Source organism: Citrus clementina, unplaced genomic scaffold, assembly GCF_000493195.1.
Source record: "Citrus clementina cultivar Clemenules unplaced genomic scaffold, Citrus_clementina_v1.0 scaffold_1, whole genome shotgun sequence".
Lineage (NCBI taxonomy): Eukaryota > Viridiplantae > Streptophyta > Magnoliopsida > Sapindales > Rutaceae > Citrus > Citrus x clementina.
In genome coordinates, this window is record NW_006263303.1 from 856,765 (window position 1) to 870,645 (window position 13,881).

Sequence of the window (13,881 nt, forward strand, 5' to 3'; positions counted from 1 at the left end):
CCCCCCCAAAAAAAAAAATCTAGCATATGCAGTATATTTGAATCCGGTTAACATGACAGATTCTCCTAAAATAGATAGATGCTTCTCAGTCAATGTTAACAAATAGACCTTCAATAATGTAAAAATAAGATTCCCAAACATTGTAAAACCAGCTTCAACCCAAAAGAGAGAGAGAGAGAGTCTAAAATACACGATAAATTGTACAAAAAACCATATAAGCCAGCAGTCGTAAACAAACTTTACTTCACAGCAATGAAACAAGGAGAATGTTAGCATGCAAATGAAACAATTATAAGTACCTGGGGAGTATTATATTCAATGAAGCAGTAACCCAAAGACTTCTGGGTCTCAGGATCAACAGGCATCCAAAGGCCATCCTCTTTAATAACACCTATCTGACTATAAATTTTTCGAATAACACCTTCAAGCTTCTCGAACTTTTCTTTAGGAACAACGGGGAGATTATCAACAACGATAATGTTCCCAAACCCGGACTCAACCTCCTGGTCATCGTCTTCATACACATCCTCATCATCACTACTCACAACAACAACCAAAAATTAAAAAAATAATAATAAAAAGAAGATTCGCTCAAATTAGACCCCATCCCCGCCAAAACGACGCCGTATTTACATTGTCCTACAAGTAAAACAAAGTTGCAATTAATTAAATAGTACCTAATGATGCCCAAATCTTCACCAGGCGGGAGTTGGATCGAGTCGAGATCGACTTGCAAGAGATCGATGCCGAGGCGATTCGCCGTTGCATCAATTTCGTTCATTATCAAGACGTCACCCATGATTGCTGCTGCTTTGCCTTTTTGTTTTCAGCCAGTGATTCTCTCAAATTCGGGCTCTGGATTCCGACTTTAGCCAGAGCGAAGAACTGAGAGAGAGTGCGTTTCTTCTAGCTTCTACTTTCTAGGGTTTTTGCTCTCAAGACCCGAGGCAGGAGAATTAGATGAGGCTCTATTTAACTGATTTGGGCTGGGCCTTTTACATATCCTGTCTGGTTGGCCGTATTGCTTTCTAAGTAGCTTGGTACTTATTTAACATATAAAATTACGGCTGGTAAAATTTGACACGATTTGATTACTCAATACGAATACGATATAAATAAATGAATATGAATCATTAAATTTAATACGATTATTAAATGAGTCGGGTTTGGATCGATATGATTTTTTTCGTGTCGGGTTAGAGTTAAAATTCTTGACCTATTTACCCGATCAATGATCCGATTATATTTTCTATTTTAAAATAATTTACAAGTTCTTACTATCAAAACTCAAATATTAGACATAATTTTCTCTTTTATTTTTATTCTTTAAAAGGATGAATAGAAACATAGTGTTTTATTTATAAAATTTTAAGGACATTTAGAGATTCAATAGTGTAAATGCATAAAATATTGGTAGACATATATATTTTATAATATTGATATATAATACTATTTACATATATATAATTAAAACCTCAATAGTGTAAATGTGTAATATTTTAGTAGATATGTATATTTTTAATATCAATAAATTATGTATGTATGTATGTACGTACGTACGTATGTTATATGTATGACAGTATGTAAATATTTGATGTAACTTTTGTTTAATATATAGATATTAAGAGTTATTGGGTAATCCGATTATTTTTCTATGTCAGGTTTAGGTCTCAATATTTTGACACGATTATTAAATGGATCGGGTTTGGGTCAAGTTAAATTTAACACGATCCGAAGCTGACACGACACGAACACGACCCGATGACCCGTTTTGCCAGCTATATCTAAAACTCCCCTGATTTGTCATGTTTTATGAACTAAGAAACAAGCTTATCATACTTTATCACAGAGGTCCCCCTGTTGAATTCTAATTATTTTATAATTTTATAGTGTTTATTATTACTACTTTATGGTATAGTATTCAAATTACTATAAGAAATCCCAGATTGTTTTGTTAGAATTCAATTTTTTAATCATTAGTAGTCTAGAATATCTTGTTGGACGAAAATAGATTTATCACATTTCTTAACTTCACATGCTCTTTACTAACAAACATCATCATTATCTCAATTATTTATTTTCTCAGGTAAAATCTAAATCGTCGAGATACCAACACAAAAACAAACGAATTTAAGTATAAATTAGAGGACTTGAACCACCCTTTCCTAGGGGCTAGGGGAAGTAATATAACACCGGTCTAATCTTGTTAATATTATTATTTGGATAAAGAAGAGCCTGCTCATACACTCCCACCTTATAACAGTTGTAGGCAATCCAATTTTGAGCTCTCATTCTATCAAAACTTCTGCTAACAATCTTTCTGCGTAAAAAAAAAAAAAAAGACCTAATGAATAAAAAGGAAACCACAGCAAAAACTTCAACCATTACCAACAAATATCAAACAAATTATAAGGTCTTTACATATGTACGTGAAAATTGGTCCAAAGTTTTAGGCAATTATTAGACTAGCAATTTGGTGTAGGCTTTGGATCTTGATAATTCTTCACCCATTAGTCATTGAACAAGTTTGTCGAATTTCCCCTTCATCTTCAGTTTTCACTCCAATGCTAGTAACCTTCAAAAATGACAGACCCCAGTTACTGAAGAAACTTTCTTGATCATTTGCAAAATTCTCCACTTGCTTCCTTGTTCTTTCATCGTGTAAAAGAACAGAATCTGATTGAAACAGCCCTTTGTGTGCTAAGAGGTTGCGGTAGTACTGATTATCGAACACAAATGATGTTTCAGGATCATTGTTAACGGTTACAGATGAGCTTGCATTTGCTGGGCACTTTCTCATTAGCTCATTTGCATAAGAACTGTCCAGAGACGTGTCTATCAATGTCAGTTTCCCCTTTGGGTCCTCTCGAAACCGATCATTGAATGCATTACAATGAGCTGATCCAATTGTGTGAGCTCCTGCTCAAGTGGGAATTTATCAAACACTTTCAGATGTTGTATTTTTCTAAAATCAAGCAGAAGCAAAATAGTTACAAACGTGTCCTGAGATATACCTGATAGAGTAACGAGGTCATCCATGGACAAGCCTTTAGAGGAAAAGGCCTTTATCATCTCATTCATTGTGAATGTTGTATCTACAATGTTGGCTCTAACGTTTTCAGCTGCTGATGCTCTCCCATCCCTCCTGCCTGTAGGAATTTGAATTGCCGGGCCACCAGCCTGTTTTCAAGTCTTTGTGAATGGAAAGAAACCCAACCAACATGAAATAAAAATGAGCAGTAGCAGCACAAAGCAGTAACTAATGAGAGGGGAAAATCTTACTATTTCAACAGAATCTCTAGCGGCCAAAGCAATAATATCAGCACAAGAAACAGTCCCAGGACAGAAGATTTCAAGAACTCTTTTCGCCGAATCAATAACTTCAAACCCTCCAAGAGATGCGTTTGCTGGATCACTTCGCTCTGTCCCATTTCCTTGTAGCAGTACAGAAGCATCACAACCCTGGTGGTTTTGGTGAAAGTTTTCAGGTTTTTGTTTCCAATGACTACTACATATCCACATCAGTCTTTGATTTTAAAATTTAGTGGGAAGAGAACTCCAACATTGCAATTGTTCGATAAGAACCACTTACCTCAACGAAGCAGTCATGGAAGAGCAGGCGGAGGAGCTTCCCGGGGATGGTGCGATCAAAAGAGGAAGCTGATCTCACCGTGTTTGCAACCATGAACTCAGCAGAGGGGCATGAAGCTGCATAGAAGTTGAAAGAGAGGCTGGCACAGCAAGGAGAAGCAGCAAGACGGAACAGAACAAAAACAAAAAGTACGTAGCCATTAGCTTTACAAAATGAACCAATTCCTGGATTTGAACTCATGAGAAGTCTTTCAGTTGTACTGAGTCTGAATGCCGCTTCAGTTTTTACCATCACATATTCGAACACTTCAACGGCAAAGAGATTAGAGAGGGCATGCCTTTTACTAATTTAAAGCTCCATTAAAGCAGTTTGTTGATGTCAGAGGTTAGATATGAAGAAGACCAGAAGTATCGCACATGTAATTTAACTACGCGTGAGAAAGAACGTCCAAATTTAAGTAAGCATTTAAGGTGATTTCCACACTCTTGTCCAATGAACACTGCCTTGCCAACTGGCATGGGCTTGGTGAAATTAATTGCTCCAAAGCTTTTACAGCTACTCAGACTGTAGCGGCCCATATAGTTGAGGAATTTTTTTAATCAAATAAACTCTGTAATGTTTGGAATGAATCACAATGAACATTGTTCCTGGTTGGCTCGAGGGCTTGGTTGTCACAATCACATAAACACCAAATAGGGTTTACCATTTCGACAAATTGATCAGTTTACAGATTACAAAGTGATGCATTGCCAGCAAGCACACAAAAAGGTCAATGAGAAGCCAAAAGCCTGACAATTCTCAGTGAAATGGTAACAGCCACACATTTCATCTGGGGTAAGAAAAATGTTTTTACAGAGAAGAAGAGATAGTGATAGTGACTTATTATGTACAAAGAATCTTCATAACTTTTCACTCTCCGCAGGCATCATCCTATTCATCAAGTTCTTCTAATTCATCCTCATCATCAATAGGAATTTCTTCAGGATCAAGATCAGGACCTAGACAGGGATAACAGGAATTAGTTCTATAAGGTAACTTGTACACAGCAATGGACAAATGGGAAGTAGCCTTTAACCCCTTACTGATAACCAAACAACAACTGCCTTTATGATTACCTTTATGATCCAAAGTGGCAGGACTCTGGGTTGGCTCTCTTGATTCTAATGCATTTTCAAAAAGATTCGGAAGTTCTAGAAACTGCAAGAAAGACTCTGTTTGTGGATTCTGAGGATTTTCTGCAACAACCAAAGCATAACAAAAAGATAATAAAATTTGAAGCATTGTCAAACATTGATATATTACACCAAACTATGGTTTCTTGAACTAAATGATGTGCTCAGCTATCATCCATAAACAAATTGAAAATGAATTTCAGAATTCAGAAAACAAGCGAAGTTGCATAACCAGGTGTAGTTCTTTTTTCTTATCTGAAGTATGAATGTTTTGAATCACCAACCTAATTAGGTCTTGTTTGGGATTGAAGTGCTATAACTTAAAAGCTACAACTGCTGTGGGAAAAAAGCTGTCACTGTGAAACAAAAATTAATAATATATAGTAAATATAAATTTAAAATAATAATTTTGACAAAATTATTAAAGATATAATAAATTTTCTATTATACAAGTGAAAAACAAAATTATTAAAGATATAATAGATTTTCTATTATACAAATGAAAAATCATATCAATATAGCTTTCTAGCTACAGAGGGTTAACCAAATATTTTGGTGCTGTAACTTTTAAGATACCGCTGCTCAACCTCATTCCCAAATGCAACCTTAATGAACTACATGATTTCATTTGAATTTAAATACCAGATATAACTGCCACAAAACAAAGTACTAGATCTTTTGCTTCCACTTAGCATATGGAGACAATGGAATGTGTATGAAAACTTATCTTAATTCTAGCAATGAAATCTAAGCTTTTATCATAGACCGTATCAAAGGACAATAAATTTCAACATTTCTGAACTATTACCAGCAAAGGCACCAATAGACAGAGATTGAGAGGCATCATAACAGGGAACTGTCCGTACAAACTCGAAAGGTTTGGCTCCTCTTTCTTGTAGCCTGCTTCTGACCCATTGACGACAATCATTCATGTCATGCTGAACACCCCTATAACATTGGAACACCGCATTACTGTTGCTTCTCATAACAAATCAAAATTTCATATTCATGTACGAACAGTATACCCGAAATTTGCACTTTGCGAGGTCAAAGGGAAGACAGAGTTGAAGGTCCGTGTTATAGCCAGCCATTCCTCGTCATACTGAATCTCATAAGGTCCTTGTCCCGATTCAATTTCAAAAACCTACAACATCGGCAAGTGCCATAACTGATGAAATTTAGCTTCCATTTCCAACTATGATAATGAGAAAGGCAACTATAGTAGACCACTAGAATTCAAGAGATATACCTGTAAGAATTTGCGCCTTGGAAGACACTTATCAAGCGCAAGAAATTTTGTAACTGGACTGTCTTCTCCATGTTGCACAACAGCAGCAAATTTACAGTGAAGGTGAGCCGAAAACCAATAAGAAGGTTTTAATTTTTCCAACAGTTGAGCTGCAGGTTCACTTCCTAGAGTCCCATCCTGAATCTGAATATGGAAAATCCTTGTTCCATGGGAAGAATTTTATAGTTTGGCCAGATGCTAGTATTAAAAATGCCAAATGATCCAGAACAAGGACAAGAAAAAATAATAATAATAAAATAAACAAATGCAATTTACAATGACAAAGTAAAGTGTCAACACCACCAAAGTTAGTTTCTTCATGAACACAAACATTTTTTTTTTTTAAATAATGAACAGAACCTTAATATACTACAATTACCTCTTTTTCAAAATATTGTTTGTGCCGAACAAGTTCTTTACAGTTCCCATAATCAGTGACTCCACAAGGCCAATCGTGTGAAAGAAATATGTCAATTGGTTCCTCAATCTGCATGAGTTTGTGTACATCGTATTCACGGACATGATATACAGACCTGATAGTACTCTCGTTATATGGAGGCCTCTCATAGTGTCCTGGCCATTAAGAAATATATTTTACTTTCAAACAAAAATGGAGTTTCAGGATTACAAATTAGAAAATCTCGGCAAACTCCTAAAAAGACATCACAACCTAAACAGTGATAAACAATGTAGAATTAACTCCAACAAACAACAAAGAGCCAACCTAAACGATAATGGCGTGCATTATAAATCCCAGAAAGTCCGCCGATACGAATATTGCCAAACTTCACCACTCCAGCAAAACCTAGAAAGTATATGTTCGGTGCTGCCCAACCCCCATAATACCTTCAAAACAATAAATAAACAAATAAATAACTACTCAAGAAACAGCCACTACATATACTAAGCATATCTTTAGAATTGAAGCAGCATTACTTATAATCTCTGCTTCTATTGAATTTCTAAAAACCATACTCTAATATATCCACCTTGTGTCAGTTCAAGAACAAATCTACAGAGAAATATTTTAAATTGAAAAAAATAAATAAATAAAAAACTCACAATTCCCACAAATAATTAGAAGCTTCGTGATTCCCGCCGATGAAGATAGTCGGAATCGGAGCAACTTCTTGGCCGGAATAGTACTTCCAAAACGACTTCATTTCGCGGTATTTTCGTGGCACATTTAAGCTCTCCATGTCATTCTCATTTCTCACAGCCTAGTTAATTACCGAACCAAAACCAAACACTCATTCGATTATCAGTTTATAAATTTAAAAATTAAAAGAAAAAATGTGCGGCACCTGAAAGTCGCCGCAGCAGAGAAGGAGATCGATTTTGTAATTGTTGATATTCTCCATGTATTGGAGCGTTTTGTACACGTTGTCTAGTTCTCCATGCATGCATCCTTCCACCGCAATCCTCATCTTTTTTCTTTATCTATTTGGGCTGATTTGAGGGTTTAAGCAAAACCTCTTCCTGCGTCTGATTTTCTCTCCTCTTTCTTCGTCTTCTTCTTCGAGTTTTGTTGTTTCGAGTTAAACGATTCGTTTCATTGCTTTGGAGATGTGGGCCAAAAACATTTGTCAAAGGAGCAGACCTTTAAAATTCTTTATAAAATCTCCTTCTAGTTTAAATTATTTAAATAACTTAACACAAATTAATTAATTTTTTATTTTTATTTAAATAAAAATTCACTTTAAACACTTGCATAAATTATTTAAAAATGAATCTTTAAAATTGTGTGGCCAGAATTAGTGAACCCACCACGCAGCAAGCAAACAACCCGCGACTGTTTGAGTTTCGCTTTCTTTTCTCGTCTCTTGTCTAGTTTCTTCCACATGGCTCCCGCCTTCTCCTTCCTTCACTTCATCTTCTTCCTCAACAGAGCAGCCACATAGAACAACACGCATCATGACGGCTTTATCATCATTACACTCGCTATTCTTTAGCCCACTTCTCAAAATCCCTTCACCTAAACTTAAACCGTCACCATTTTTTACACCACCAACAACGGGAAATGTTATAAGCCCCATCAAAGCGCATAAGTTGAGAAAAAGAACGGAACCTAAGTTGACAAAATGCCATGCAGTGACAGATATGAGCAGTAGTGCCGTGCCTACACCTGATGATCATAAGGTTCTCGTGGGGCCTGCAAGTGAGGAGGAAAGCAGAGGAGAGAGACGGGTGGCAGATTATGATTGGACAGAAGAGTGGTATCCATTGTATCTCACTAAGGATGTTCCTGATGATGCACCTTTGGGACTCACTGTGTTTGATCAGCAGATCGTATTGTATAAAGATGGCAAGGGGGAGCTTCGGTGTCATCAAGATCGGTGCCCCCATAGGTAACCCAAAACAGAAACAATTTCCCTTTCTTATTGTGTTATCTGGGAATCTGGCTGAGGAAGGACAGAATTTAGTGCCTTCAGCGAAAAATTTGCAGTGTTTACATATTTTGCTTAAATTATCGTTGCAAAGTACAATAGAAGTTTCTAGTACAATAGTCATTTCTCAGTTGAAGTAGCATTATACTTGTATAGACTCTAAACAAGGTCATAAGGGGCGTTAACTCTAGATGGGCCTGTTTTTTTTAAATTTAGCAGTATAACTTGTTTCAAAGGCAGTTCCTTTTAGTCGTTTTGGGTTCAAACTCTCCATACTGCTACTGCTTCTTAGTTAACATAATTATAACAGATCAGTTGTAAAAGTGTTTTTCAACTATCAGATCAAGAGTTCTTGAAGGTAGCTGAAGATTTTGTTAAATGAACCTTTGGTGAAAGTTGGCAAATGCCTTTTTATACCCTTATATTTGCTTGAATCAACTAGTTATCGAAAAGTTTCTGTTCTTAGTTGAAACGGTTGCTGCCGAGTAGACTAATATTACTCACGCTGGAAGATGTTGTGGTGCATTCTTGTGCCTGTGTGACTTAGTCCATATATCTACTATGAATTCGGAATTCCTAAAATGATTTTGATAATGTACCTTTTAACTTGAGAGCTTTGGCATTGCAAATCTTTAATTGATGACCTACATTTTTAACTACTCCACTTGATATAGGTTAGCAAAACTCTCTGAAGGCCAACTGATTGACGGTAGGCTTGAATGTTTGTATCACGGCTGGCAGTTTGAAGGCGAGGGTAAATGTGTTAAGATACCTCAGGTTCGGCTTTGTTTACCTTCTTCCTAGTTTCTTTCTTAAGAATTGTCCTGAACTTACATATTATGAATGACAACACTGATGAATTTCTTCACCTCAGCTTCCAGCTGATGCTAAAATTCCTCGATCGGCTTGTGTTAGAACGTATGAGGTGAAGGAATCCCAAGGTGTTGTATGGGTTTGGATGTCACAAAAGACACCGCCTAACCCTGATAAGCTTCCATGGTTTGAGAACTTTGCCAGGCCAGGGTTTCAAGATGTCTCAACAATCCATGAACTTCCATATGATCACTCCATACTCCTTGAGAACCTCATGGATCCCGCCCATATCCCAATCTCACACGATAGGACCGACTATTCTGCTAAAAGAGAAGATGCCCAACCCCTTGGCTTTGAGGTGACTGAACGTACAGATCGAGGATTTGCAGGCCAATGGGGTAGGGAGAAAGATGGGTCAATGCCAAACTTTTTACGCTTCGAAGCACCATGCGTTCTCCAAAACAACAGAGAATCAGTTGACAATAAGACGGGAGAAAAACACTACTCCACGGGTCTATTCCTCTGCAGACCAACCGGACAAGGGAAATCAATGCTTATTGTGCGGTTTGGAACAACTGGAACATCTCCCTGGATCAAGTTGTTCCCTGATTGGTACTTCCATCAGAGTGCAAGCAAGGTTTTTGAGCAAGATATGGGGTTCCTCTCCTCCCAAAATGAGGTCTTATTGAAAGAGAAAGTTCCCACAAAAGAATTGTACTTTAACTTAAGGTCCATAGATACATGGGTGGCCGAATACAGAAAGTGGATGGATAAGGCTGGGCATGGAATGCCCTATTATTTTGGGCACAGCACAATTTCTCTGCCGAAAGTACCCGCTGTGGTCGAACATGCACCAGCTGGTCTTGTTGCCGGAGTTTCAGCATCTTTACCAGCAAAGGGCGGGATAGGAACAATGCATGCTCCAAACTTGGCAAACCGGTATTTCCGGCATGTAATACATTGCAAGGGATGCAGGAGTGCAGTGAAAGCTTTCAACACTTGGAAAAATTCACTCTCAACAGCGGCTGCTCTACTGACTGCCTTGGCTATTCTAGGGGCTGGAAGGCAGTGGAGGGCCTTTTGCTTGGTGTCTGCTTCCTTGTGCTTAGCCGGTGTTTATGCTTGTTCAACTGCTATTTCAATGAACACAACAAACTTCATTAGAACGCACAGGAGATTGTGATTTTTGAGTCTACTCAATACCCACTCTCCTGTGTTTTGTGTTACACATGATACCGTATATGACCATATTCTCTGGGAACAAATTTAATTTTAACTTTGTCACACAACCTTCAATTAATGAATTATGTATTAGTTTCTCTGGAGATTTGGGCCAATCGTATCTGTTAAAGATTTCGGCATGGGCTTTGTACATTGAAATAATTGGCCCACAATATTTGCTTTCACCACTTCTCTCAGCGACGTGTCGTTTATTTATTTATTTTTTTTTTCAGCTAAGAGCCTAATAAAAAATATTTGCATGAATATTTTTAGTTTTTATTTTTAATTAAAAATTAATTTTGAACTGATTAACTTCTTTTTAATTAATAAATAATTCATGAGATTTCTTGACCTTAGGGGCTCTCTTTTAGTTATTATAACAAGTACAAAATTAATGAAGCTCACAATGAAAACAATCTTTTACCCTTTAATTTTTACTTTTTTTCTTTTTTTAATTAAATTAGAGTAAATCTCGTTGTTAGTAATGCAAAATATCGAACTGTGATAGATAAAAAGCCTTGAGCTAATTCATCTTTAGCCCCATAAAAAAAAATTATTTCCTTGAATTATGTTTTTTAAGCCCAAATTAATAAATTTTTAGTGTTTTTTTTTAAATTTAAACTCGATTGACTAATAAAAAAATTATTTATTTAAGGCGTCGGACAAAAAATTAATCATTCATTTTCTTGATATTGAAAAACAAAGGAAAAAGTCCTTTTAGTGAAAAAGTTCAAAACAAGAGAACCTAAAGTATGGTCAATTTAAGAACTCAAAAATAAGAGCACTTTTTTATTATAAAAGTGACCTGAGGCCTATTATGTCAAAGAATTTTGTGGCTAGAATTAGTACACCCACACCCACCAGCAAGCAACGACCAACAACAGTTTCACCTTCTTTTCTCTTCTCTCTTCCACATGGCTACCTTCTTCTTTGTGTTCCTTCCCTGCATCTTCTTCTTAAACAAAGCAACCACACCATTATGGCTTTATCATTACGCTCGTTATTCTTTAGCCCACTTCTCAAGATCCCCTCTCCAAAACTTACACCACCAACTACAAATGTTATAATAAGCTTAAACAAAACACCTAAGTCGAGAAAATGCCATGCAGTGACAGATAGGAGCAGTACTAGTACTGTTGGTGATCATAAGGTTCTTGTGGGGCCTGCTAGTGCTGAGGAAAGGAGAGGAGAGAGACAGGTGGCAGATTATGATTGGACAGAAGAGTGGTATCCTTTGTATCTCACTAAGGATGTTCCGGATGATGCACCTTTGGGCCTAACTGTGTTTGATCAGCAGATAGTATTGTATAAAGATGGCAACGGGGAGCTTCGGTGTTATCAAGATCGGTGCCCCCATAGGTAACCCGAAACAAAAATGTCAATTTGTTTGGCTTGTGCTATCTGTGAATTTGACTTGAGGAAGAATTCAAGTCTGTGCCTTTAATTACATTAAAATGGTTATATCAAAAAATTCAACAGAAAATAGTCCTGTCTTTTTTAATTCAAGTCTAAATTCAGACTTCCTTCAATTTTTTTGTCTGAAAGAATGTTGAATTTTGCCCTACATTCCTACTGCTTCTTAGGTTTAACATTATTACAACAACCCTATATTCTGGGAGAAAATTAAATCTCCTAGAATATAGGTTGGGGAAAGCACACTTAGTCGGAAACGGATTAGTTTTAAATATCAGATAAAGAACTTCTAGAGGTAGCAAAAGGATTTGTTGGATGAATCTTTCAAGGAAGTTGGCGAATGTCTCATTCAGTATCATTATATTTGTCTGAATCACCTAAACACAGATAGGTCTCTGTTCCAAGTTGAAACTTTCACTGTGTCGACTAAACATCACACACATGCTGGAATCTGTTGTCATGCATTCATGTGTCTGTCGACTTAGTACATATGTAGTATGAATTCCTAAAATGATATTGATAATGTTCCTTTTAACTTGAGAACCTTGGCAATGCAATTCTTCGTTTGACAACTTACACTTTCAACTGCTCCACTTGATATAGGTTAGCAAAACTTTCTGAAGGCCAACTGATCGACGGCAGGCTTGAATGTTTGTACCATGGCTGGCAGTTTGAAGGCGAGGGTAAATGCGTTAAGATACCTCAGGTTTGGCCTCGTTTACCTTCTTTCTAGTTTCTGTCTTAAGAATTGTCCTGAACTTCCATATTATGAATGAAAATTTTGACGAATTTCTTCACCTCAGCTTCCAGCTGATGCTAAAATTCCTCGATCGGCTTGCGTTAGAACATACGAGGTGAAGGAATCTCAAGGTGTTGTATGGGTTTGGATGTCACAAAAGACACCGCCTAACCCTGATAAGCTTCCATGGTTTGAGAACTTTGCCAGGCCAGGGTTTCAAGATGTTTCAACAATCCATGAACTTCCATATGATCACTCCATTCTCCTTGAGAACCTCATGGATCCTGCCCATATCCCAATTTCACACGATAGGACCGACTGGACTGCTAAAAGAGAAGATGCCCAACCTCTTGGCTTTGAGGTTACTGAACGTACAGATCGAGGATTTGCGGGCAGGTGGGGTAAGGAAAAAGATGAGCCGCTGCCAAATTTTTTACGATTTGAAGCACCATGTGTTCTTCAAAACAACCGAGAACTTGTCGACAGTAAGACTGGAGAAAAACGCTACTTCACAGGTCTATTCCTCTGTAGACCAACCGGACAAGGAAAATCAATGCTTATTGTACGGTTTGGAGCAACTAAGAGATCTCCCTTGGCCAAGTTATTCCCTAAGTGGTACTTCCATCAGAATGCCAGCAAGGTTTTTGAGCAAGACATGGGATTCCTCTCTTCCCAGAATGAGGTCTTAATGAAAGAAAAAGTTCCCACAAAGGAATTATACCTTAACTTAAGGTCCTCAGATACATGGGTGGCCGAATACAGAAAATGGATGGATAAAGTTGGACATGGAATGCCTTATCATTTTGGGCACAGCACAATTTCTCTGCCTAAAGTGCCTGCTGTAGTCGAACATGCACCGGCCGGTCTTGTGGCTGGAGTTTCAGCTTCTTCACCGGCCAAGGGTGCAATCGGAACCATGCATGCTCCAAATTTGGCAAACCGGTATTTCCGGCATGTAATACACTGCAAGGGTTGCAGCAGCGTCATCAAAGCTTTCAGCACTTGGAAAAATTCACTCTCTGTAGTGGCTGCCGCACTAACTGTTCTGGCAATTCTAGCGTCCGGTAGGCAGTGGAAAGCATTTTGCTTAGCCTCAGCTTCCTTGTGCTTAGCTGGAGTTTATGCTTGCTCAACTGCTATTGCAACGAACACGACAAACTTCATTAGAACACACAGGAGATTGTGATTTGTGAGTCTATCCCAGTACTCTTAACACTGTATTTTGTTATACACCATTTCGTTGTTTAGAGACAATT

At 37.5% G+C, this 13,881-nt stretch overlaps 5 protein-coding genes across 5 annotated transcripts in view; 2 read left to right on the top strand and 3 right to left on the bottom strand.

Annotated features, from left to right (window-relative positions):
• The window catches only part of LOC18054230 (eukaryotic translation initiation factor 3 subunit B), a 5,730-nt gene extending 4,756 nt beyond the window's left edge, over positions 1 to 974 (bottom strand). The window contains exons 1-2 of the mRNA XM_006450175.2: positions 678 to 974; positions 300 to 537 (exon numbers count right to left, since the gene is read on the bottom strand). Of these exons, the coding sequence (XP_006450238.2) occupies positions 300 to 537; positions 678 to 799 (360 nt within the window). The 5' untranslated portion in view covers positions 800 to 974. The remainder of the gene's footprint in view (positions 1 to 299; positions 538 to 677) is intronic.
• Positions 975 to 2,187: 1,213 nt separating this feature from the next.
• Positions 2,188 to 4,009, bottom strand: LOC18054232 (peroxidase 46). The gene is made up of 4 exons (XM_006450177.2): positions 3,593 to 4,009; positions 3,283 to 3,462; positions 3,015 to 3,180; positions 2,188 to 2,919 (listed from the first exon to the last, which is right to left on the bottom strand). Exons 1-4 carry the CDS (start codon positions 3,881 to 3,883, stop codon positions 2,504 to 2,506), a joined length of 1,053 nt encoding a protein of 350 aa, XP_006450240.1. The 5' UTR covers positions 3,884 to 4,009; the 3' UTR covers positions 2,188 to 2,503.
• Positions 4,010 to 4,276: 267 nt separating this feature from the next.
• On the bottom strand, positions 4,277 to 7,660 carry LOC112095808 (lariat debranching enzyme). Its single transcript, XM_024178150.1, has 9 exons — positions 7,357 to 7,660; positions 7,115 to 7,272; positions 6,777 to 6,898; positions 6,432 to 6,625; positions 6,014 to 6,196; positions 5,790 to 5,908; positions 5,573 to 5,712; positions 4,708 to 4,827; positions 4,277 to 4,590 (listed from the first exon to the last, which is right to left on the bottom strand). The coding sequence occupies exons 1-9, from the start codon at positions 7,477 to 7,479 to the stop codon at positions 4,523 to 4,525; spliced, it is 1,227 nt and encodes a 408-aa protein (XP_024033918.1). The 5' UTR covers positions 7,480 to 7,660; the 3' UTR covers positions 4,277 to 4,522.
• Positions 7,661 to 7,807: 147 nt separating this feature from the next.
• LOC18054233 (protein TIC 55, chloroplastic) lies at positions 7,808 to 10,575 on the top strand. The gene is made up of 3 exons (XM_024178497.1): positions 7,808 to 8,400; positions 9,114 to 9,216; positions 9,314 to 10,575. The coding sequence occupies exons 1-3, from the start codon at positions 7,967 to 7,969 to the stop codon at positions 10,433 to 10,435; spliced, it is 1,659 nt and encodes a 552-aa protein (XP_024034265.1). The 5' UTR covers positions 7,808 to 7,966; the 3' UTR covers positions 10,436 to 10,575.
• A 688-nt stretch (positions 10,576 to 11,263) lies between these two features.
• Positions 11,264 to 13,826, top strand: LOC18054234 (protein TIC 55, chloroplastic). The gene is made up of 3 exons (XM_006450179.2): positions 11,264 to 11,832; positions 12,490 to 12,592; positions 12,690 to 13,826. The coding sequence occupies exons 1-3, from the start codon at positions 11,291 to 11,293 to the stop codon at positions 13,809 to 13,811; spliced, it is 1,767 nt and encodes a 588-aa protein (XP_006450242.2). The 5' UTR covers positions 11,264 to 11,290; the 3' UTR covers positions 13,812 to 13,826.
• The last annotated feature ends 55 nt before the right edge of the window (positions 13,827 to 13,881 follow it).

Bases quoted from the DNA above. Each gene is read 5' to 3' on its own strand.
- LOC112095808 (XM_024178150.1), bottom strand. From the start codon at position 7,479: ATGAGGATTGCGGTGGAAGGATGCATGCATGGAGAACTAGACAACGTG. The intron at 6,626-6,776 runs GTTGGCTCTTTG...CTTAATGGCCAG, and splicing joins TGCACGCCATTATCGTTTAG to GACACTATGAGAGGCCTCCA. The intron at 6,197-6,431 runs GTAATTGTAGTA...TTCCATATTCAG, and splicing joins AACAATATTTTGAAAAAGAG to ATTCAGGATGGGACTCTAGG.
- LOC18054234 (XM_006450179.2), top strand. From the start codon at position 11,291: ATGTCAAAGAATTTTGTGGCTAGAATTAGTACACCCACACCCACCAGC. The intron at 11,833-12,489 runs GTAACCCGAAAC...CACTTGATATAG, and splicing joins CAAGATCGGTGCCCCCATAG to GTTAGCAAAACTTTCTGAAG. The intron at 12,593-12,689 runs GTTTGGCCTCGT...TCTTCACCTCAG, and splicing joins AATGCGTTAAGATACCTCAG to CTTCCAGCTGATGCTAAAAT.
- LOC18054233 (XM_024178497.1), top strand. From the start codon at position 7,967: ATGACGGCTTTATCATCATTACACTCGCTATTCTTTAGCCCACTTCTC. The intron at 8,401-9,113 runs GTAACCCAAAAC...CACTTGATATAG, and splicing joins CAAGATCGGTGCCCCCATAG to GTTAGCAAAACTCTCTGAAG. The intron at 9,217-9,313 runs GTTCGGCTTTGT...TCTTCACCTCAG, and splicing joins AATGTGTTAAGATACCTCAG to CTTCCAGCTGATGCTAAAAT.
- LOC18054232 (XM_006450177.2), bottom strand. From the start codon at position 3,883: ATGGTAAAAACTGAAGCGGCATTCAGACTCAGTACAACTGAAAGACTT. The intron at 3,181-3,282 runs GTAAGATTTTCC...ACTTGAAAACAG, and splicing joins CTAGAGATTCTGTTGAAATA to GCTGGTGGCCCGGCAATTCA. The intron at 2,920-3,014 runs GTATATCTCAGG...CCACTTGAGCAG, and splicing joins TGACCTCGTTACTCTATCAG to GAGCTCACACAATTGGATCA.